The sequence below is a fragment of the Somniosus microcephalus genome, chromosome 34, assembly GCF_052327205.1.
Source record: "Somniosus microcephalus isolate GS21.2 chromosome 34, FLI_Smic_1.0, whole genome shotgun sequence".
NCBI classification, from domain to species: domain Eukaryota; kingdom Metazoa; phylum Chordata; class Chondrichthyes; order Squaliformes; family Somniosidae; genus Somniosus; species Somniosus microcephalus.
In genome coordinates, this window is record NC_141020.1 from 11,633,430 (window position 1) to 11,658,477 (window position 25,048).

The 25,048-nt window shown below is 50.8% G+C and overlaps 1 protein-coding gene across 1 annotated transcript; it reads right to left on the minus strand.

Annotated features, from left to right (window-relative positions):
- Positions 1-24,754, minus strand: LOC147096767 (uncharacterized). The gene is made up of 6 exons (XM_085973383.1): positions 24,079-24,754; positions 22,119-22,432; positions 21,109-21,268; positions 19,039-19,118; positions 7,423-7,514; positions 1-3,680 (listed from the first exon to the last, which is right to left on the minus strand). Exons 1-6 carry the CDS (start codon positions 24,737-24,739, stop codon positions 3,497-3,499), a joined length of 1,491 nt encoding a protein of 496 aa, XP_085829509.1. The 5' UTR covers positions 24,740-24,754; the 3' UTR covers positions 1-3,496.
- Positions 24,755-25,048: the final 294 nt, after the last annotated feature.

Here is a 25,048-nt window from a genome sequence, read left to right on the forward strand (position 1 = left end):
TGCAACAAACTCCTTTTATTTTAACATCACCAAAAAACAAACTTTTAACAGCCCTTCCGGCACACCGTTTCATGGCCTCCCCAGGACAGGGAGCTGGCCTCCCCTCCTGCTCGCTGGTGTTGCTCGATCAGGATCCCCCTGGGGAAGGCGGAGCCGGGTGGTTACAATTACTGCGGCACCTTTTGTTGCTCTCCGCCCGCCTTGGAGACAACCGTGCGGGCAACTCGCGGGCGTGAGCCAGCCCCCGCCGCGCACCGGGACCGCCAGTGCAGGGTTCCCAGCTTCCCTTCCCCACTCGCCCGCAGCCTTCGCTCCTCTCCCGCAGGCGCCGTGGCGCAGCTCCACCCGCGCGGCCCTTCCGGCGCGCCCCTCCCGCGCGGCCGCTGGTCAGGCCCGCGCTGACGCGGCGAGGTGGGCCGGGATATTCGACCACGGAGGGCTTCGCAGCTGACACCGATCCTGTCCCCAGCTGGCGTCTGTGCGCACGACGGGGGGGGTGGTAGAGGGTGTGGAGGGGGTCACTGCAGAGTGAGAAGGTGCAGATCCTGTGGGGTTGGGGGGGTCACTGCACAGCGAGAAGCTGCAGGGATCCTGACTCATTATTCTCGCTCATTGAGGCTAAATATAGCAACACGCACTAGTCAACTGACTGAACTCGGTGCGAAACAAAGACCTACCCGGTCTGCATTAGCTCGGTGCCATATTGGATGTGGCAATGGAGCGAGCGACCCCTTTAATCACTTGACATTGTACAGGTAGTTGGACTCGGCCTGTACACTGCAAAACGACGTCAAAACAGTACAACGTAATTCACAAAAAAAACATTGATTCTCCAACCCCCCTCCTGACTCTAGGCACCCCCCCCCCCCCCCGAGAGCCTCCTGCAGTTGCGGGGTGAGGGGGCAGTGGGGAGTCGGAGGGTGGGAGGGCAAACCGTCCAGAGGAAACACAAACTCCTCCCAGAACAGAACAGGCCTGTCGGTGGCTAACACTGACACCTGGAGGCAACGCTTGGCCACTGCAATAACCTTTACTTTCCCAGCGGTTAAAAGAACCGAGTTTGAAGACTTGACTCTGGCCTTTCCGCACTGGGGACCGAAGCCACAAATTGCCAGCTGGCTGCAAGGACGCTACGCGAGTTAAGCTTTTGCCACTCTCCCCTCCCAGTTTCCAGCAGGCGCACTCAAGAGTTCCTACTTTTGTTGGATAAGGGTATGACGGGTTACAGAACCAAGGTGGGCAGATGGAGCTAAGATACAGATCCGACAATCTACAGGAAACTTTCGATTTACCGGCACCTAAATAACCGGAAATCTCGGTTAACCGGCAAAATTCAGGAGTAGGTTCAGGTAAGTTTTATTACTTGCCTTCCTCGATCTGTTGCTGTGCAGGGGTGTGGCTGCAGCTGTTGCTAAGCTACAGAGATGCTTGGAACTTGTGGCCATTGTTCTGAACCTGTTGCTAAGCAACAGGGTTTGTTGCTAAGCAACAGGGTTTGTTGCTTTATACGGAGCTCTCAGCTCCGTATCTTTTACTATAGCTTTCGGTTATCCGGAATTTTTGATGAACTGGCACCACATCGGTGCCGGATAAAAAAAGTTTCCTGTAAACTGAATAGCGGAACAGGCTGGAGGGGCTGAACGGCCTCCTCCTCTTCCTATGTTAAGACTGGCGCTTGGCGTAGGGATGAAACAGCGGTAAATATTCATACGCTATCATTACAGCCCTCTCAGTGAAATGGGGTTGTCTGCTATTGCTGTTGCCAATGCGCTCGGGAGATTTTACTCCATCTGGAACAGGACGAGATTTTGCGGGGGGGTGGGGCGCGGATCGGATAACATCCTAAAAGGGGGGATCTCTCCACAGGTGCTGCCTGGCCTGCTGAGTGTTTCCCAGTGGTTTGATTTCAGTTCGGGGTGGGGGGTGAGGGGGATTTGCTCGTCTGCGGTCGAGGCTGGGCGCCACGTGAAGCAGGTTCAGGTGCAGCACGTGTTAGATGCAGAGTAACGCTCTCTCGGCGCTGCCTCAACCCGCGCGCCTCAGCCCCATCCTCAGACGAGGCACACCAGTGCGTGACATTGTCTCCATTTCCCCGCACGAGACAGATTTGCGGGGGTTGGTGGGGGGGAGGGGAGGGGGCAGCTTTTGAGCTAAATCAGGCGAAGAGCGATGTTCCCTCTTACAATTTTTTTTCCTCATGCGCGGTCCCTTTAACTGGCTGCGTGGCCCGTTCTGATTTTCGCCCCCCTACCCCGTGTCATGAAGTCCCTATCTGCAGCAGAGAGGAGGAGAGCCTCTCGGTCTATCAGCCTGCGCGCGATTTTAACCCAGGCCCCACAGGTCAAAGGGCACGGTGCTAAACCCACTTTTAAAGAAAAAAACCCCACATTTTCGAAAGCACATTTTTCTCTCAGTTAGTGAAGAGGAGGGGGAAAGAGAGGTTGACAACACACGATATGGCTGAAGTCATTGGTTGCGGTGGGGGGGAGGGAAAGTTAAGCAAGAGAGTAAAAGGGATGACATCTGATTGATGTCTCTCCTGATTTTACTATCCATTTCAGTAGAAAGGGAAACGGAGCGTTTAACGGGCGGTCGGTCCGGTATCGACCTTCACACTTTGGCCTACAGTTCAAATGACCCCCAATCAGTCAGCTCGCTGGGCTCCAACAAGAGGAGTTGAGGTCGAAGGCCAGCCGTGATCCGATTGAATGGCGGAGCAGGCTCAAGGGGCCTCCTCCTGCTCCTAATCCTTAACGTGCTTGAGAGCAAGAAACAATCGCGGGGTAAATGAAATGCCGATTAACCGCAAAGCGAGCGACAACGGCGGCTAATGTCTCATCGGCAGCGTTTAGCCGGCCTTTGAATACGTTGTGGGCCAGATTAACGTTAAGTCATTGATCCGCCAGGGGGGGCATCTCGATTGAACTGAGCGCCATCGATGCGAGGGAGGCAGGCTGCATAGCGGATGAACCCCGGTCTGAGACCCAACGTTTCCAGGCAAGAGGGCCAGTTGAAGAGAGGGAGGAAACCCTTTCTCATCCGTTAAGCCTCTCCAACCGTGCCGCAGGGGCCGATGGCGCGCTGGCAAAAGGAGGAAACTTGCATTTCCGTAGCGCCTCTCGCAACCTCAGGACGTCCCAAATAAATGTTGGGCAGCCAGTGGAGTATTTTTGAAGTGGAGTCACTGTTGGAACTGCAGGGGGAAAGGTCAATTCCTCGACACAAAACTCGGTTTGGGGTGGGGGGGCCATTTCAACAAAAACGAGCCCGTCAGGAAACTGGGGCGACGCAACTTTCACACCCTCCCCTGGTTTTACTCTCCGGCGAAGTCAATGGAGACCAATGTTGGGGTGGAGGGTATAAACTGCGTCCCACTCAATCCCGTGGGTACACCGCCCCCCGCGTGTTCGGCTCGAACTGCCCGCCCCTGGGGAGGTGGTCACTGGACAATCCCCCCAGCTGATCGAGCCAGCGGCGCCCACTCTCCAGCTCGACTCTAAAGGTTCTTGACCACCTGACCACGCAGGAAGTCGTAAACGTCGCGGCAGAAGAACACCAGCTCCTGGTCCGTGTGCTCCGGGACCCGGCGGTGGCGGGGGACCGGGTTCCTCAACGGCGAAGGCACGGTCCCGGTGCGCTCACGGACCCTCTGCTCTCTGCTTCTCAGCCTGGCGCGGAACCTGCACCCTCGAGGGTGAGAATCAGGAGCTGCTTTAGTTACACTTGTTTAAATAAAGCTGTATCTAACCCGTGCTGTACCTGCCCTGGGAGTGTTTGAGGGGACAGTGTAGAGGAAGCTTTACTCTGTATCTAACCCATGCTGTACCTGCCCTGGGAGTGTTTGATGGGACAGTGTAGAGGGAGCTTTACTCTGTATCTAACCCGTGCTGTACCTGCCCTGGGAGTGTTTGATGGGACAGCGTAGAGGGAGCTTTACTCTGTATCTAACCTCGTGCTGTACCTGCCCTGGGAGTGTTTGATGAGACAGTGTAGAGGGAGCTTTACTCTGTATCTAACCCGTGCTGTACCTGCCCTGGGAGTGTTTGATGCAACAGTGTAGAGGGAGCTTTACTCTGTATCTAACCCCTGCTGTACCTGCCCTGGGAGTGTTTGATGGGACAGTGTAGAGGGAGCTTTACTCTGTATTTGACCCCGTGCTGTACCTGCCCTGGGAGTGTTTGATAGGACAGTGTAGAGGCAGCTTTACTCTGTATCTAACCCGTGCTGTAGCTGCATTGGGAGTGTCTGATGGGACAGTGTAGAGGGAGCTTTACTCTGTATCGAACCCGTGCTGTACCTGCCCTGGGAGTATTTGATGGGACAGTGTAGAGGAAGCTTTACTCTGTATCTAACCCGACTGTACCTGCCCTGGGAGTGTTTGATGGGACAGTGTAGAGGGAGCTTTACTCTGTATCTAACCCGTGCTGTACCTGCCCTAGGAGTGTTTGATGGGGCAGTGTAGAGGGAGCTTTACTTTGTATCTAACCCGTGCTGTACCTGTCCTGGGAGTGTTTGATGGGACAGTGTAGAGGGAGCTTTACTCTGTATCTAACCCGTGCTGTACCTGCCCTGGGAGTGTTTGATGGGACAATGTAGAGGGAGCTTTACTCTGTATCTAACCCGTGCTGTACCTGCCCTGGGAGTGTTTGATGGGACAGTGTAGAGGGAGCTTTACTCTGTATCTAACCCGTGCTGTACCTGCCCTGGGAGTGCTTGATGAGACAGTGTAGAGGGAGCTTTACTCTGTATCTAACCCGTGCTGTACCTGCCCTGGGAGTGCTTGATGGGACAGTGTAGAGGGAGCTTTACTCTGTATCTAACCCGTACTGTACCTGCCCTGGGAATGTTTGATGGGACAGTGTAGAGGGAGCATTACTCTGTATCTAACCCATGCTGTACCTGCCCTGGGAGTGTTTGATGAGACAGTGTAGGGGGAGCTTTACTCTGTATCTAACCCGTGCTGTACCTGCCCTGGGAGTGTTTGATGGGACAGTGTAGAGGGAGCTTTACTCTGTATCGAACCCGTGCTGTACCTGCCCTGGGAGTATTTGATGGGACAGTGTAGAGGGAGCTTTACTCTGTATCTAACCCGACTGTACCTGCCCTGGGAGTGTTTGATGGGACAGTGTAGAGGGAGCTTTACTCTGTATCTAACGCGTGCTGTACCTGCCCTGGGAGTGTTTGATGGGACAGTGTAGAGGGAGCTTTACTCTGTACCTAACCCGTGCTGTACCTGCCCTGGGAGTGTTTGATGGGACAGTGTAGAGAGAGCTTTACTCTGTATCTAACCCGTGCTGTAGCTGCATTGGGAGTGTCTGATGGGACAGTGTAGAGGGAGCTTTACTCTGTATCGAACCCGTGCTGTATCTGCCCTCGGAGTGTTTGATGGGACAGTGTAGAGGGAGCTTTACTCTGTATCTAACCCGTGCTGTACTTGCCCTGGGAGTGTTTGATGGGACAGTGTAGAGGGAGCTTTACTCTGTATCTAACCCGTACTGTACCTGCCCTGGGAGTGTTTGACGGGACAGTGTAGTGGGAGCTTTACTCTGTATCTAACCCGTGCTGTACCTGTCCTGGGAGTGTTTGATGGGACAGTGTAGAGGGAGCTTTACTCTGTATCTAACCCGTGTTGTACCTGCCCTGGGAGTATTTGATGGGACAGTGTAGAGGGAGCTTTACTCTGTATCTAACCCGACTGTACCTGCCCTTGGAGTGTTTGACGGGACAGTGTAGAGGGAGCTTTACTCTGTATCTAACCCGACTGTACCTGCCCTGGGAGTGTTTGATGGGACAGTGTAGAGGGAGCTTTACTCTGTATCTAACGCGTGCTGTACCTGCCCTGGGAGTGTTTGATGGGACAGTGTAGAGGGAGCTTTACTCTGTACCTAACCCGTGCTGTACCTGCCCTGGGAGTGTTTGATGGGACAGTGTAGAGAGAGCTTTACTCTGTATCTAACCCGTGCTGTAGCTGCATTGGGAGTGTCTGATGGGACAGTGTAGAGGGAGCTTTACTCTGTATCGAACCCGTGCTGTATCTGCCCTCGGAGTGTTTGATGGGACAGTGTAGAGGGAGCTTTACTCTGTATCTAACCCGTGCTGTACTTGCCCTGGGAGTGTTTGATGGGACAGTGTAGAGGGAGCTTTACTCTGTATCTAACCCGTACTGTACCTGCCCTGGGAGTGTTTGACGGGACAGTGTAGTGGGAGCTTTACTCTGTATCTAACCCGTGCTGTACCTGTCCTGGGAGTGTTTGATGGGACAGTGTAGAGGGAGCTTTACTCTGTATCTAACCCGTGTTGTACCTGCCCTGGGAGTATTTGATGGGACAGTGTAGAGGGAGCTTTACTCTGTATCTAACCCGACTGTACCTGCCCTTGGAGTGTTTGACGGGACAGTGTAGAGGGAGCTTTACTCTGTATCTAACCCGTGCTATACCTGCTCTGGGAGTGTTAGAGGTTGACACTAAACACAAAATTGATCCAGAATGTAAGACTGAGAGTTTCTAACAGCTGGTGTCAGTAAGTGAAACAGGTAACTGGATATGGCGGGAGCTCAACATGTTACACAGCTCTAGAACAGAGAGAGACGCAGCCATTCCAGTCACTATTTGTTTTAGCAGCTGAGGTGAAGGGTCAAGTCCAATAATCCAGCGAGGTTGAGAAGAGTAGGAGAGTACAACAGCAACAACTTATATTTATATAACGCCTTTAACGTAGTAAAACGTCCCAGGGCGCTTCACAGGAGCGATTATCAGACAAAATTTGACACCGAGCCACATAAGGAGATATTAGGACAGGCGGCCAAAAGCTTGGTCAAAGAGGTCGTTTTTTAGGAGCGTCTTAAAGGAGGAGAGAGAGGCGGAGAAGTTTAAGGAGGGAATTCCAGAGCTTAGGGCCCAGGCAGCTGAAGGCACGGCCGCCAATGGCGGAGCGATGGAAATAGGGGAAGCGCAAGAGGCTAGAATCGGAGGAGCGCAGAGATCTCTGGGGAGTTGTGGGGCTGGAGGAGGTTACAGAGATAGGGATGGGGAGGAGGAGACCATGGAGGGATTTTAAAACAAGGATGAGAATTTCACAATCGAGGCGTTGCTTGAACGGTAGCCAATGTAGGTCGGCGAGCAGAGGGGAGGGGCGCGGTGGTGGGTGGTGATGGGCGAACGGGGACTCGGTGCGAGGGAGCCCAAATAAAGCAGGACGTCGTTTCTGAAGCATCTCCATTCTGCCCGGGGAATAGTGGCGTCGCTCTACGGTTACAGCGCCGCCGTTAACAACAGCTGACGCGCGCGCGCGCAGGGGGATTAACTGCTGGGCGCCCAAGGAAGGAAAGCAAGCTACAGCCCGGCCTCCTCAGCGGTGGAGGAGATGGGGACGGGGGGGGATGGTCTATTTTGGAAGGCAGGTTGGAGGGTGGCTGCACCTCACCTGCAATACTCGGAGAAGGTCAGCACGAAGCATTTCTCGTCGATGCAGGCCACGCTGTTCACATCCTTGTGGCGCGAGGCGAACAGCTCGTTCTGCGGGAAATCAAATCGCAGAGAATCACACAGCACAGAAGGAGGCCAGTCTGGCCCACCGTGTCCTTGCTTGAACTCGCCAATCAGTCCCACTCCCCCTCCCCCCACCCCACCCTCGCTCTTTCCCCACAGCCCTGCAAAATGTTTCCTCTTCAAGTATCCACTCGATTCCCTTTTCGACCGCCGCTATTGAATCTGCTTCCGCCGCTCTCTCAGGCCGCGCGTTCCAGATCACAAGCAACTTGTGGCGCTAAAAAAAATGTCTGCTCATCTGCCCCCGACCCCCCTCTGGTTCTCTGCCAATTATCTTAAATCTGTGTCCTCTTGTAATAACAACAGAAACATAGAAGATAGGAGCAGGAGTAGGCCATTCGGCCCCACAAGCCTGCTCCGCCATTTAATGAGATCATGTCTGATCATCCAAATTCAGTACCCTGTCCCTGCCATCTCCCCATATCCCTTGATCCCTTTAGCCTTAAGAAATATATCCAACTCCTTCTTGAATATATTTAATGAATTGGCCTCAACTGCCTTCTGTGGTAGAGAATTCCACAGGTTCACCACTCTCTGGGTGAAGAAATTCCTCCTCATCTCAGTCCTAAATGGCTTACCCCTTATCCTTAGACTGTGACCCCTGGTTCTGGACTCCCCCGCCATCGGGAACATCCTTCCTGCATCTAGTCTGTCTAGTCCTGTTAGAATTTTATAAGTTTCAATGAGATCCCCTCTCATTCTTCTAAACTCTAGCGAGTATAAGCCTAATCGACCCAATCTCTCCTCAAACGTCATTCCTGCCATCCCAGGTATCAGCCTGGTGAATCTTCGCTGCACTCCCTCCATGGCAAGAACATCCTTCCTCAGATAAGGCTGGGAAAACGCTGGAAAAACTCAGCAGGCCAGGGCAGCATCCGTGGAGAGAGAAACGGAATCAACGTTTCCGGTCGAAACCCTTCGTCAGAACTGAGAAAAAAGCAGGAAATGGAAAGCAAGTTTAGGGGCCGGGAAAAGGGGGAGGGGGTGAAAGAACAAAAGGGAAGGTCAGTGATAGGATAGAAAGCAGGAGAGATTAAGAGACATTGAGAGACATTAAGAGATATTGGCCCTGAAATTAGGATCGGGTGCTTGCCGCGCGTGCAAGCCCCCGATGTGCACTCACCCGGCGCGCCGACATCTGAAGCCCGGGCCTGCTTGCATTTCCTGTCACTGGCCCGGTTCAGATGTCGGCGCGATGTGCTTACCTGATCCAGCGGCGTAGTTAGTGCGATGTGCCGGCTGGGATCAGGTGAGCACTGTTCAACCAATCAGGGGAGGGGAAACTCATTCATGAGTTTGACAGTAAGAGCTGTCAAACTCATGAAAAGTATGGGCTGCCAAAACACTACTTTAACTTTAAATAACATTTTAAAAAACATCCCACTGATTATATTAAGTATAAATAAGTTTTTTTAAATGTTTTAAACAATTAATCAATTTTTTGTAAAAAATAATTTTTTTTAAAATAGGGTCTAAAACTAAACTTACCTTACTGTAAATTCTTTAAAAATAATAAACCTGTGGAAAAAAAATTTCTACATTGTACTAAAAGACCACTTACCTGAAAAACTAAATACTTACGTCTGGTTTTTCCACGCGTAAAGACCGGAGGCCTTTACACTCGGGCAAGTCTGAAAAAAAAAAGGAATTTCACTGCGCACGCGCTGCCTGTGCAGTCGCGCGTGTTCTGTCTCTGAACCCCTTCGTTCAGAGGACAGGAAATGCCGGTTTTCAGCGCATGCGCTGTGCATGTTGAAAACCGGCAATTCCTCCGGTCACACGCGTTGAGTACCCCGTCCGCACTCACGCGTTGTGCCCGGAATTACTGGGCCATTCTAGGCGAGAGGAGGTGGTAATGGGACAGGTTAAGAAACAAAGGATGGCTCTAGATGGGGTGTGAAATGCGCTGGTAGAATGAAGGACAGCTGTCATGTCGGAGGGAAGAAGAAAAAAAAAAGCCAACCAAAAATTGTGGATGAAAAAAAGAAGAAAATATATGTATGTGACAGAGGCCGAGGTTATGATCTGAAATTGTTGAACTCTATGTTGAGTCCCGTTGAACAAGGAAGCAGAGGCAAAGATCGAAATCATCCCGGGTTCCTATTCCTGATCACCAAGGAAAATGAGAGTGTCTGGGGAAAGTTGGTGACTACAGGCTCGTCTGGGCTGTGAATCTCAAATCTCTGTCCTCTGGCTACTGAACCACAAGTATGTTGCACGGTGATTCCGTGACTACCGTTAAAACAGAGTTGGACAGGTAGTCGAGGATGAGAAGGTAGCGGACAAAAATAGTGGGGATAAAAACATAAGAGATAGGAGCAGGAGTCGGCCCTTCGAGCCTGCTCCGCCACTCAATGAGATCGTGGCTGGTCTTCTACCTCATCGCCACCTTCCTGCACTATCCCCATATACCTTGATATCCAAGAATCTATCAATCTCTGTCTTGAATATACTCAACGAGGGAACTAGATGTAATATCTCCAAGTTCACAGACGACACAAAGCTGGGTGGGCGTGTGTGCTGTGAGGAGGATGCAGAGAAACTCCAGTATGATTTGGACAGGTTGGGTGAGTGGGCAGATGCAGTATAATGTGGATAAATGCGAGGTTATCCACTTTGGTAGCAAAAACAGGAAGACAGATTATTATCTGAACGGCAATAGATTGGGAAAAGGGGAAGTGCAACGAGACCTGGGTGTCCTTATGCACCAGTCGCTGAAGGTGGGCATGCAGGTGCAGCAGGCGGTTAAGAAGGCAAATGATATGTTGGCCTTCATAGCGAGAGGATTCGAGTACAGGAGCAAGGATGTCTTGCTGCAGTTGTACAGGGCCTTGGTGAGACCACACCTTGAGTATTGTGTGCAGTTTTGGCCACCTTATCTGAGGAAGGATGTTCTTGCCATGGAGGGAGTGCAGCGAAGATTCACCAGACTGATACCTGGGATGGTAGGAATGACGTATGAGGAGTGATTGGGTCGATTAGGCTTATATTTGCTAGAGTTTAGAAGAATGAGAGAGGATCTCGTTGAAACTTATAACATTCTAACAGGACTAGACAGACTAGATGCAGGAAGGATGTTCCCGATGGCGGGGGAGTCCAGAACCAGGGGTCACAGTCTAAGGATAAGGGGTAAGCCATTTAGGACTGAGATGAGGAGGAATTTCTTCACCCAGAGAGTGGTGAACCTGTGGAATTCTCTACCACACAAGGCAGTTGAGACCAATTCATTAAATATGTTCAAGAATGAGTTAGATATATTTCTTAAGGCTAAAGGGATCAAGGGATATGGGGAGAAAGCAGGGACAGTGTACTGAATTTGGATGATCAGCCATGATCTCATTAAATGGCGGAACAGGCTCGAGGGGCCGAATGGCCTACTCCTGCTCCTATCTTCTATGTTTCTATGTTTCAATGACTGAGCCTCCACAGCCCTCTGGGGTAGAGAATTCCAAAGATTCACCACCTATAATCATGGAGGATTTTAACTTTCATATTGACTGGACTAATCAAATTGGGCATGGCAGCATTGAGGAAGAGTTCATAGAGTGTATTAGGGACGGGTTCCTTGAGCAGTATGTAACTGAACCAACCAGGGGGCAGGCAATCTTAGATCTGGTCCTGTGTAATGAGACAGGATTAATAAAAAATGTCCTAGTAAAGGATCCCCTTGGAATGAGTGACCATAATATGGTTGAAATCCAAATTCAATTTGAGGGTGAGAGAGTTGGATCTCAAACCAGCATACTAAGCTTAAATAAAGGACCATGGTGTGGAGATGCTGGTGTTGGACTGGGGTGGACAAATGTAAGAAATCACACAACACCAGGTTATAGTCCAACAGCTTTATTTGAAATCACAAGCTTTCGGAGCGCTGCTCCTTCGTCAGGTGAAGTGGAGAAATGCAGAAAGACACAGCTTATATAGTCAGAGAATAATGTCAGATGTTTACAGGTAATCTTTCCAACTGCCATTTATCACACCTCGGCAGAGAGATAATCACAGCAATCAAAGGTGTAAATGGTGTCCAAACAGGTCAGTCAGGAAAACATTACATCAAAGAGCAATGAGGTGGGGTCACAAGGGGTCAAATGTTGCAGATGCTGGGGTCTGTATGTAAAACAAAAAAAGACAAAAAACTTTTTTTTTGCTGGAAATCACAGCAGGTCCGGCCGCATCTGTGTAGAGAGAACAAGCCAACGACGACTCGAGTCTGGATGACCCTACGTCAGGTGGGGTTACATGTAGCGTGACATGAACCCAAGATCCCGGTTGAGGCCGTCCTCATGGGTGCGGAACTTGGCTATCAGTTTCTGCTCGACGATTTTGTGTTGTCGTGTGTCTCGAAGGCCGCCTTGGAGAATGCTTACCCGAAGATCGGAGGTTGAATGTCCTTGACTGCTGAAGTGTTCCCCAACGTTGTCTACCTCATACGTTGCAGGAAAAGATGCCCCGGAGCATGGTACATCGGCGAGACAATGCAGACACTGCGACAACGGAAGAACGGACACCGCGCAACAATCGCCAGGCAGGAGTGTTCCCTCCCAGTCGGGGAACACTTCAGCAGTCAAGGACATTCAACCTCCAATCTTCGGGTAAGCATTCTCCAAGGCGGCCTTCGAGACACACGACAACGCAAAATCGTCAAGCAGAAACTGATAGCCAAGTTCCGCAACCATGAGGACGGCCTCAACCGGGATCTTGGGTTCATGTCATGCTACATGTAACCCCACCTGACGTAGGGTCATCCAGACTCGAGTCGTCGTTGGCTTGTTTTCTCTACACAGATGCGACCGGACCTGCTATGATTTCCAGCAAAAAAAAATGGTTTTTGTCTGTTTTTTTGTTTTTCATACAGACCCCAGCATCTGCAACATTTGACCCCTTGTGACCCCACCTCATTGCTCTTTGATGTAATGTTTTCCTGACTAACCTGTTTGGACACCATTCACACCTTTGATTGCTGTGATTATCTCTCTGTCGAGGTGTGATAAATGGCAGTTGGAAAGATTACCTGTAAACATCTGACATTATTCTCTGACTATATAAGCTGTGTCTTTATGCATTTCTCCACTTCACCTGACGAAGGAGCAGCGCTCCGAAAGCTTCTGATTTCAAATAAAGCTGTTGGACTATAACCTGGTGTTGTGTGATTTCTTACATTAAATAAAGGAGACTATGAAGGTATGAGAGTAGAATTGACTAAAGTGGACTGGGAAAACAGATTAAAGTGTAAGACAGTACAAGAGCAGTGGTCTACATTCAAGGAGATATTTCACATCTTTCAAGATAAATATATTCCACTGAGGAAAAAGGGGAGTAAAAGAAAAGACAGCCATCCGTGGCTTAGTAAAGTAATAAAGGATAGTATTCGACTGAAAACAAGGGCATATAAAGTAGCCAAATCTAGTGGGAGGATAGAAGATTGGGAAGCATTTAAAAGCCAGCAAACAATAACTAAAAGATTAATTAAGAAAGTAAGAAAGTAAACTAGCAAAAATATAAAAACAGATAGCAAGAGTTTCTACAGCTATATAAAAAGAAAAAGGGTGGCTAAAGTGAACGTTGGTCCCTTAGAGGATGGGACTGGGAAACTAGTGGTGGTGAACATGGAGATGGCAAAGACGCTGAACAAATATTTTGTATCAGTCTTTACAGTAGAGGACACTAAAAATATCCCAACACTGGACAAACAGGGGGCAATGGGAGGGGAGGAGCTAAACACGATTAAAATCACTAAGGAGATGGTACTCAGTAAAATAATGGGACTTAAGGCGGATAAATCCCCCGGACTTGATGGCCTACATCCTAGGGTCTTGAGAGAAGTGGCGGTAGGGATTGTGGATGCATTGGTGATCATTTTCCAGAACTCCCTGGATTCAGGAAAGGTCCCGGCAGATTGGAAAACTGCTAATGTAACACCCTTATTTAAGAAGGGAAGTAGACAAAAAGCTGGAAACTATAGACCAGTTAGCCTAACATCTGTGGTTGGCAAAATGTTGGAGTCCATTATTAAGGAAACAGTAACAGAGCATTTGGATAAACATAATTTAATAGGACAGAGTCAGCATGGTTTTACGAAGGGGAAGTCATGTTTGACAAATTTGCTCGAATTCTTTGAGGATGTAACATACAGGGTGGATAAAGGGGAACCAGTGGATGTAGTGTATTTAGGCTTCCAAAAGGCATTTGACAAGGTGCCACACAAAAGATTATTGCTTAAGATAAAAAATCACAGGATTGGGGGTAATATTCTGGCATGGATAGAGGATTGGCTATCTAACAGAAGGCAGAGAGTTGGGATAAATGGTTCATTCTCGGACTGGCAATCAGTAACTAGTGGTGTTCCACAGGGGTCAGTGCTGGGTCCCCAACTCTTTACAATCTATATTAACGATTTGGAGGAGGGGACCGAGTGTAACATATCAAAGTTTGCAGATGATACTAAGATGGGAGGGAAAGTAGTGAGTGAGGAGGACATAAAAAACCTGCAAGGGGACATAGACAGGCTAAGTAAGTGGGCAGAGATTTGGCAGATGGAATACAATACTGGAAAGTGTGAGGTTATGCACTTTGGCAGGAAAAATCGTAGAGCAAGTTATTATCTTAATGGCAAGAAACTGGAAAGTACTGAAGTACAAAGGGATCTGGGGGTCCTGGTGCACGAAACTCAAAAGGTTAGTATGCAGGTGCAGCAAGTGATTAAGAAGGCCAATGGAATGTTGGCTTTCATTGCTAGGGGGATAGAATATAAAAATAGGGAGGTATTACTTCAGTTGTACAAGGTATTGGTGAGACAGCACCTAGAATACTGCATACAGTTTTGGTGTCCATACTTAAGAAAAGACATACTTGCTCTCGAGTCAGTACAAAGAAGGTTCACTTGGTTAATCCCGGGGATGAGGGGATGGACATATGAGGAGAGGTTGAGTAGATTGGGACTCTACTCATTGGAGTTCAGAAGAATGAGAGGCGATCTTATTGAAACATATAAGATTGTGAAGGGGTTGGATCAGGTGGATGCGGGGAGGATGTTCCCGATGATGGGTGAAACTAGAACTAGGGGGCATAGTCTTAGAATAAGGGGCTGCTCTTTCAAAACTGAGATGGGGAGGAACTACTTCACTCAGAGGGTGGTAGGTCCATGGAATATGCTGCCCCAAAAAGCTGTAGAAGCTACATCATTACATAAATTTAAAACAGAAATAGACAGTTTCCTAGAAGTAAAGGGAATAAAGGGTTATGGGGAGCGGGCAGGAATTTGGACATGAGTCTAGGTTCGGATCGGTCATGGCCCTGTGGGTAGCGGAGCGGGCCCAGGGACCGTGTAGCCTGATCCTGCTCCTATTTCGTGTGTCTAATTCTGTTAGATTCAGGAGATGGTTCTGTGATAGTAGATTGGCGGTTAGGATCAGATCAGCCATGATCTTATTGAATGGCGGAGCAGGCTCGAGGGGCCGATTGGCCTACTCCTGCTCCTATTTCTTATGTTCTTATGTAGTGTATTTGGACTTCCAAAAGGCATTTGACAAGGTTCCACACAAAAGATTACTGATCAAGATAAAAAATCACGGGATTGGGGGTAATATACTGGCATGGGTGGAAGATTGGCTATCTAACAGAAAACAAAGAGTTGGGATAAATGGTTCGTTCTCGGGCTGGCAATCAGTAACTAGTGGTGTTCCGCAGGGGTCAGTGCTGGGACCCCAACTCTTTACAATCTATATTAACGATTTGGAGGAAGGGACCGAGTGCAACATATCCAAGTTTGCCGACGATACAAAGATGGGAGGGAAAGCAGTGAGTGAGGAGGACATAAAAAAACCTGCAAAAGGACATAGACAGGCTAAGTGAGTGGGCAGAGATTTGGCAGATGCAATATAATGTTGGAAAGTGTGAGGTTATGCACTTTGGCAGAAAAAATCAAAGAGCAAGTTATTATCTAAATGGAGAGAAACTGCAAAGTGCTACAGTACAAAGGGATCTGGGGGTCCTGGTGCATGAAACACAAAAAGTTAGTATGCAGGTGCAGCAGGTGATCAGGAAGGCCAATGGAATCTTGGCTTTTATTGCAAGGGGGATGGAGTATAAAAACAGGGAAGTCTTGCTGCAGTTATACAGGGTATTGGTGAGGCCACACCTGGAATACTGCATGCAGTTTTGGTTTCCATATTTAAGAAAAGATATACTTGCTCTCGAGGCGGTTCAGAGAAGGTTCACTCGGTTGATTCCAGAGATGAGGGGGTTGACGTATGAGGAAAGGTTGAGTAGGTTGGGACTCTACTCATTGGAGTTCAGAAGAATGAGAGGCGATCTTATCGAAACATATAAGATTGTGAGGGGGCTTGATCGGGTGAATGCGGTGAGGATGTTTCCACTGATGGGTGAGACTAGAGCTAAGGGGCATAATCTTAGAATAAGGGGCTGCCCTTTCAAAACTGAGATGAGGAGAAACTTCTTCACTCAGAGGGTAGTAAATCTATGGAATTTGCTACACCAGAGAGCTGTGGAAGCTGCAACATTAAATAAATTTAAAATGGAGATAGACATTTTCCTAGCAGATAAGGGAATTAGGGGTTACGGGGAGAGGGCAGGGAAGTGGACGTGAGTCTAGATTCAGATCAGCCATGATCCTATTGAATGGCGGAGCAGGCCCGAGGGGCTGTATGGCCTACTCCTGCTCCTATTTCTTATGTTCTTATGTTCTCTGAGTGAAGAAATTTCTCCTCATCTCAGTCCAAAATGGCCGACCCCTTATCCTGAGACTGTGACCCCTGGGAGTGTGGGACTAATGGGAGAGTTGGCACAGGCACGACGGGCCGAATGGCCTCCTCCTGTGCTGTAAGTTTCCGTGAATCTGTGACACAAAATTCAAAACTCAACCCGCCAAGAAGATAAAAACATTCAAAGTTTCTTTCAATCTGTACTTGGGATGTGGGCGACACTGGGCAAGGCGGCAATCATTGACCATCCTTACTTGCCCCCCAGGAGCCGGTGGGGCTTCTTTTAGTGGTTGCTTAGAGTCATAGAGTTATACAGCACAGAAAGAGGCCCTTTGGCCCATCGTGTCCGCGCCGGCCATCAAGCCCTGTCTATTCTAATCCGATTTTCCAGCACTTGGTCCGTAGCCTTGTATGCTATGGCGTTTCAAGTGCTCATCCAAATGCTTCTTGAATGTTGTGAGGGTTCCTGCCTCTACCACCCTTTCAGGCACTGAGTTCCAGATTCCAACCACCCTATGGGTGAAAACGTTTTTCCTCAAATCCCCTCTAAACCTCCTGCCCCTTACCTTGAAACTATGCCCCCTGGTTATTGACCCCTCTACTAAGGGGAAAAGTTCCTTTCTATCTACTCTATCTATGCCCCTCATAATTTGTACACCTCAATCAGGTCCCCCCTCAGCCTTCTCTGCTCTAAGGAAAACAACCCCAGCCTGTCCAGTCTCTCTTCATAGCTGAAGCGCTCCAGCCCAGGTAACATCCTGGTGAATCTCCTCTGCACCCTCTCCAATGCAATCACATCCCTCCTATAGTGTGGTGACCAGAACTGCCCACAGTATTGCAGCTGTGGCCTAACTAGCGTTTTGTACAGCTCCATCATAACCTCCCTGCTCTTATATTCTATGCCTCGGCTAATGAAGGCAAGTATCCCATATGCCTTCTTAACCACCTTATCTACCTGTCCTACTGCCTTCAGGGATCTATGTACATGCACACCAAGGTCCCTCTGATCCTCTGTCCTTCCTAGGATCCTACCATTCATTGTGTATTCCCTTGCCTTGTTAGTCCTCCCAAAATGCATCGCCTCACACTTTTCAGGGTTAAATTCCATTTGCCACTGTTCTGCCCATCTAACCATCCCGTCTATATCGTCCTGTAGCCTGAGGCTTCCCTCCTCGCTATTTACCACTCCACCAATTTTCGTGTCATCTGCGAACTTACTGATCATACCTCCTACATTCATATCTAAATCACTAATGTACACTTCAAACAGCAAGGGACCAGACCGATCCCTGCGGACATCATGAGGCCCGAGTGGCCTGTTTGGCCACTTCCGAAGCCATTGAGAGTAAACTGCGTAGGGCGGGACTGCCTTCACGGGGGACCAGTTTATTTTATTTTTTTGTCACACTCCTGCAGCTTTCAAAGAGACATCTTCCTGGTGCCAGCCCACACGTGTCCAAGAAGAAAAAAAACTTCCATTTATACAGCACCTTTCACGATGTCCCAAAGCGCTTTACAGCACCTGAAGCACTTCCGAAATGTCGGCGCTGGTGTAATATAGGAAACGCGGCAGCCAATTTGTGCACAACGTGAGAATGACCGGACAATTGATTTTTTTTTTTTGCGATGTTGATTGACGGATGAATATCGGCCAGGACACCGGGGAAGAACACCCACCCTTGCTGTTCCTTGAATAGTGGCCGCGGGATCTTTCACATCCACCTGAGAGAAGGCAGACGGGCGCCTTGGTTTAACGTCTCATCCGAAAGACGGCACCTCCGACAGTGCGGCACTCCCTCAGCACTGGCACTGGGAGCGTCAGCCTGGAGTTTGTGCTCAAGTCTCGAACCCCCGACCTTCTGACCCAGAGGCGAGGGTGCTGCCCGCTGAGCCACATATCACTGTTTGCTCTGGTGCCCGGGTGGAGGGTAAACTGACTGGTTGGGCCGAGTGGTCTGCATCCTGTGCTGTCACTCATTTCTCGTGCCCTCTAAGACTGCCTTGGTAGTGCCAGACTCGCTATGCTGCAGTAAATATTCCCGGTGGACTGTCTGGTGGAACAGGCCACAGCCTGGAATCCGTGCCTTTTCCAACGCACTCCTGGCCGGCCTCTGACCTTCTGTAACCTTGAGCACATCCAAAGCTCTGCTGCCCGTGTCCTAACTCGCACCAAGTCCCCTTCGCCCATCACCCCCTGTGCTCGCTGACCTACATTGGCTCCCGGTTAAGCAGCGCCTCGATTTTAAAATTCTCATCCTTGTTTTCAAATCCCTCCGTGGTCTCGCCCCCTCCCTATCTTTGTAACCTCCTCCAGCCCCACAACCCCCCGAGATCTCTGCCCTCCTCTAATTCTGGCCTCTTGCGCATCCCCTGATTTTAATCGCTCCCCCATTGGCGGCCGTGCCTTCAGCCGCCTGGGCCCTAAGCTCTGGAATTCCCTCCCTAAACCTCTCCGCCTCTCTCTCCTCCTTTAAGACGCTCCTTAAAACCGACCTCTTTGACCCTGCTTTTGGTCACCTGTCCTAATATCTCCTTATGTGACTCGGTGTCAAATTTTGTCTGATAATCGCTCCTGTGAAGCGCCTTGGGACATTTCTCTACATTAAAGGCGCTATATAAATGCAGGTTGCTGTTGAATCCCCGAATCTTTCAGCTGCACAGAGGCACCTCGGCACTCGAGGCGGGGCTGCAAAGTGACGGAGCAAAAAGGCCCAAAGCAAACCAAGAAAAGCCCCCTCTATGTTGCGGAGACAGACAAGATGCTCACTCACCTCACAGTAGCAGCTGGGATGGCGAGTTGGCTCGGTCTGCTTGGGCCGGTAGTACCACAGGAGGCTCATGGTGAGATCTCCTAAAAGGACAAGGAGGTCGGCGTGAGTGGGCAGGAACCTGCGTCCGTCTCTGCTCGTACTTTCACCGACAGGAAAACCGGTAGCGGGGTCGGTGCCGCAATCTGTGGCACGGCGGGTTCACTGGGGCAACGCAAGCAAAACAAGGGCAGCAGGCGCACGGGGAACACCGCCACCTCCAAGTTCCCCTCCAAGTCACACACCATCCTGACTTGGAAATATATCGGCCGTTCCTTCATCGTCGCTGGGTCAAAATCCTGGAACTCCCTGACTAACAGCACTGTGGGAGCACCTTCACCACACGGACTGCAGCGGTTCAAGAAGTACGGCCTCCTTCACGCCGTGGGCGTAAAAGATTCCGCGGCCACTATTCCGAAGAAGAGCAGGGGGGAGTTCTCCCTGGTGTCCTGGGACAATATTTTATCCCACACCCAACAGGACTAATAAAACAGATGATCTATTCATGATCACATTTCTGTTTGTGGGAGCTTGCTGTGCGCAAATTGGCTTTTTAAAAAATGTATTCTTTTTTTATGGGATGTGGGCGTCGCTGGCAAGGCCAGCATTTATTGCCCATCCCCTAATTGCCCTCGAGAAGGTGGTGGTGAACCGCCTTCTTGAACCGCTGCAGTCCGTGTGGTGAAGGTGCTCTCACAGTGCTGTTAGGGAGGGAGTTCCAGGATTTTGACCCAGCGATGATGAAGGATCGGCCGATATATTTCCAAGTCAGGATGGTGTGTGACTTGGAGGGGAACTTGGAGGTGGTGGTGTTCCCATGCACCTGCTGCCCTTGTCCTTCTAGGTGGAAGAGGTCGCGGGTTTGGGAGGTACTGCCGAAGAAGCCTTGGCGAGTTGCTGCAGTGCATCTTGTAGATGGTACACACTGCAGCCACGGTGCGCCGGTGGTGGAGGGAGTGAATGTTTAAGGTGGTGGATGGGGTGCCAATCAAGCGGGCTGCTTTGTCCTGGATGGTGTCGAGCTTCTTGAGTGTTGTTGGAGCTGCACTCATCCAGGCAAGTGGAGAGTATTCCATCACACTCTTGACTTGTGCCTTGTAGATGGCTGCCGCGTTTCCTACATCACAACAGTGACTACACTCGAAAAAGTACTTCATTGGCTGAGGTCGTGAAAGGCGCTATAGAAATGCAAGTCTGTCTGTCATTTTCTTTCTTTCTTTCTCCTCAGTCGAAAGCACTGGCTCATTCAGCGCAACAGTCACACATGTTCTGGCAGCTACCCCACCCAACCCCAGGGTTGATCGGCCAAGTGTTATGGGTGTGCCTGGACTATTCTACCATGGTGGGGGGGAAGTATTTCAACTGAGCATGACCCTGCCAGCACCTGACATCCCCACTCGTGCACTTTACCTCAGGGGGGGATGGGGGGGGGAAGGGGTGGGGGGTCATCAGATAGCGATCAGGAGCGAGAGTCCGGCTTGTTTCCCTCCCATCAATCTGGATGTGATGCACCCCCTGCATGACTGACAGGCCTGCTGGCACTCAAAGGCTGGGCTCCTACATGAAGAATAGAAAGAAAGAACTTGCATTTCTAGAGCGCCTTTCACCACCTCAGGACGTCTCGAAGCGCTTTACAGCCAATGAAGTACTTTTTGAAGTGTAGCCACTGTTGAAATGTAGGAAACGCGGCAGCCAATTTGCGCACAGCAAGCTCCCACAAACAGCAATGTGATAATGGCCAGATAATCTGTTTTAGTGATGTTGGTTGAGGGATAAATATTGGCCCCAGGACACCGGGGAGAACTTTTCTTCGAAATATTGGCCGTGGGATTTTTTACGTCCACCTGAGAGAGCAGACGGGGCCTCGGTTTAACGTCTCATCCGAAAGACGGCACCTCCGACAGTGCGGCACTCGCTCAGCACTGCACTGGGAGTGTCAGCCTAGATTTTTGTGCTCGAGTCTCTGGGGTGGGACGCGAACCCACGACCATCTGACTCCGAGACTCCTTCTTCTTTACGGGCACCGTAACCAACCTGTCTCAGGGTTTTCCCAGAGCGCGGAGATCTTTGCGACGTGGGGCAGTGACCTCTTGCTCATCTCCGAGCGGAGGAGGACCGTGTCCCTCACGTGGATTACCACCTTGTCCCGTTTAACGGCTCGGTAGCACTTGCGAACGGCCTTCTTAGGTGTCCCCTAAGCCAAAGAATTGAACAATCAAAACACAAACAGTAGGAAAAACAGGAAGAATTAAGACTGGAAACGGTGGAAACGCACGCAGCAGGTCAGTTAGTGACAAACCATTCGAATAAGCAGCACAGGTCGTGGCTTCGAGACCCACTCCAGAGACTTGAGCACAAAAATCCAGGCGGACGCTCCCAGTGCAGTGCTGAGGGAGTGCTGCACTGTCGGAGGTGCCGTCTTTCGGATGAGACGTGAAACCGAGGCCCCGTCTGCTCTCCGGGGAAAAGAAGCACCGCCCAACATCCAGTCTGTTCCTACTCTTTACGTAGTTTAAACTCGTGTCCCCGGGCTCCTCCCCAACCGACTGAACTGGAGTAAGCTATCAATAGGCACGTTATCCACCCCTTTAATTATTGTATAGACCTAAAGAAGGAGTTGGGACTAGTAGGTGGCTCAGTCCAGGAGATCGTATGGGCCATGCGTTAACTGTAACGCCCCCGTCAAGAACCTTTAAATTTGCGTCTTTGTTTCTTTACTTGTCCCATTACCATCCGCTTTTGCCTTGCCTCATCATCCCTTTTGTCATTTAATCGCTCCTGCCCTCCCTTTCCCCCTCTCCCGCCTACCCCTGCCTTGCTTAAAAGCTGTGACGCCTCGAACCTTTGCCAGTTCTGACCAAGGGTCATCGACCTGAAACGTTAACTCTGTTTCTCGCTCCGCAGATGCTGCCCGACCCGCTGAGCCTTTTTTTTTATCTTGGATTTCCAGCCTCTGCGGTATTTTGCTTTTGTCTTTAAATCCGCATGTCCGCTTTGAAATCTCAGCGGCGACGCTCCCCCCGCGCTTAACTCAGCAGACTTACCAACACATAGACCGTCTTGTAGAGCGACCTTCCGACAGGTCGCCACCTGCTGGTAGCGAGACGTTGGCCGATCCACCGCCCGCCGACGCGCTCGGTCTCCGCCTTCTTCTTCTGCCTGGTGGCTTGCGGTTTCCGCCCCGGTGCCGGTTTGGGAGGACCGGTCGCTTTCGGATCTGGGGGGAGCTTGCCCGTCGGTTTTCTCGGTGGGCAGCCGTTCCGCGGCTCGGAGGCGGCGGGGGGGCCCGCGGCCGCTGGAGGAAATTCCAGGCCAGCGGGGGTCGAGGCGGAAAGTGCTGACGACTGAGGGCAAAGACCTGCCGTGAGAGCAACCGAGCGGATTAATCCAAATTATAATGGTTTGGACGCCAGATATAAATCACCTTGTTGGTTTTATTAAGATCAAGCAAGTTATATGTCTATATACTTACCATGATGTGGAGATGCCAGTGTTGGACTGGGGTGGACAAATGTGAGAAGTCACACAACACCAAGTTATAGTCCAACAGCTTTATTTGAGATCACAAGCTTTCGGAGCACTGCTCCTTTGTCAGGTGAAGTGGAGAAATGCATAAAGACACAGCTTATATGCATTTCTCCACTTCACCTGACGAAGGAGCAGCGCTCCGAAAGCTTGTGATCTCAAATAAAGCTGTTGGACTATAACCTGGTGTTGTGTGACTTCTCACATTTATATACTTACCAGTAGGATATCCACCGGGGTGTGCCTTTAACTAATTCCAATCCCGGTGAGTTCTCAGCACGTAATACCAATGAATAACTGAAAGTGAGCTATTTATACACTTAGATGAACAATGTGGGATGACTTGCTCTCAATCAATTGATTCTAAGATTATTGTCACGTGATTTTTTTTTATGTGTCATATGCTACGACACCAGTAGTTGGCAATGTCGCACTGGAATGTAAGGGTCATTTCATTCCTTAGCCGACACTTTAGCCAGGTTATAAACATCACAACTTAACAGCTAGTGTGGGCTCCGAACTAGCTGTAGACAAACCTTTTGATGCTTCTTAACCGGACACCTCCTGCTCACTTAGCATTCCCCGGCGGAAATCCCAACGACCTAATCCAAAATCACGCATTAGCATCTATCGCACACATAATACACTGTTGTAATACAAAGATATTAATATGGACCTCTCTATTGTTAAGTTATTTTCTCCATTATATTATACACCATCCTACACCCGACGTATGATACAAGGGGCAATTTTCCAAGCTTAAGCTGGCGGAGGTCACTCCCGAGATTTTTTCCCGATACGTGCTGCAACTGACTCGGCTCCCCGCGGAAACCTCTGTCCCATCATGTGAGGTTTTAGAAATTTAAAAAAAATATGCTCCCTTCTAATCCATCAGAGGAGCCAACAGTGCACCAGTACCTCACCCAAAGGGTCATTCTGCAGGTGCGAGCCCAGGCCGCGAGTCTTGGCGGGCTATTCGGCCACAGGAGGCGCCGCCGATTCCGTCCCCCCCGCCCGACAGCCATGCGCATGCGTTTACCAGCAGGGGTCGCTGGTCAGCACCTGCGGGCATGGACCCTCGAGTGGTTCTCCATCGCCCCACCACCATCCCAGGAATGTTTAGACCGATTGCGGCGTGATCAGGCCTGTATGGACTCTCACCACATCTGGCGGTGCGGGTACCCACTGAGCCATCAGGGGACGCTTGTGTACTCACTCTCGCAGGGGTGTGGGCGTCGCTGGCAAGGCCGGCACGGGTTGCCCATCCCGTGTTGGCCTCGAGAAGGTGGCTGCCTTGGAACCACACGACGCAGAAGAGAGGCCGTTCAGCCCATCGTGCCTGTGCCGGCTCTTTGAAAGAGCTGTGCCCAATGAGTCACCGCCCCCACCTGCTCTTTCCCCATAGCCCTTTATTTCAGTCCCCATCACGGTCCCTTTTGAAAAGTTGAATCTTCTTCCGCTGCCCTTCAGCATCTCTACCTTTGCCCGTCCCTCCAGCCAATGCGGGTTTCTCTGCCTCGCGGCGAGGTCTTGGCGCCAGATTCTTCACCGGATGGTTTGAGGAATCCCGCACGTCACTACTACACCGGCGGCGTCCCCTCTTTTGATCCGGGAGGCTCCTGCCCGGAGATCGGCACTGAGGCCCGCGCTTCCTGGCCAGGGGCGGCCCCTCGGCGTTGATCAGCATGCGGTTCACGATTTCCGCCGTCAAGCTAGCCGAGCGCCGTTCCCACACCGCCTTGCGCCGGGAGCCAGCGGGCGAGGCCCTCTTCCCGGCTCCCTCGCCCGGCTCCGTGCCGGGGCCGGCGTCTCCGGACGTGGGAGGCAGCGGCGGCGGCACTCCGGGATCTCCTGTCTCCGGGTAGGGCAGGCCCTTCTCTGCGCGCCGGTAAAAGGGGCGGTCCGGCAGCGACGCCTCGCAAAGGATCAGGCAGCACACCGGGGGCGCGGGCCCCGAGCTCGCGCTGCCCGCAGCGGGCGCTCTCGTCTGCCTGGTGGCGGGGCCGCGCCCATCCTGCCCCTTGCGACGCCTCCTCGCCGGCCTTCTCCCGACCCTCAAAGCAGCCGCCCCTCTGCTGGGTTCGGGCGCGCCGTCCTCTCGTCTAAGGCACCGCGCAGGCGAAATGGCATCGCGCGACATCGGGAAAGGTTGCGTGATTCCTAAGGCACAAGATCAAAATGAGATTGTTACTTACAATGCGTCAGGCCCCCCACACCCCCGCAACACGCCTACTTATAGTTGCAGTGAGCTGTTCAGGCACTGGGCATTGTAGATATTACCAGACCGTTCCTTTCATTTCAAACTGATTCGTGACGTTTGAGCTAAAGGTCTCTCTTCTGTTGGCCGTAAGGTTTGGTGAATCACACAACGTGTGGTGCCAGCCGTGGCTCAGTGGGCAGCACCCTCGTCTCTTAGTCAGAAGGTCGTGGGTTCACAGTCCCACTCCAG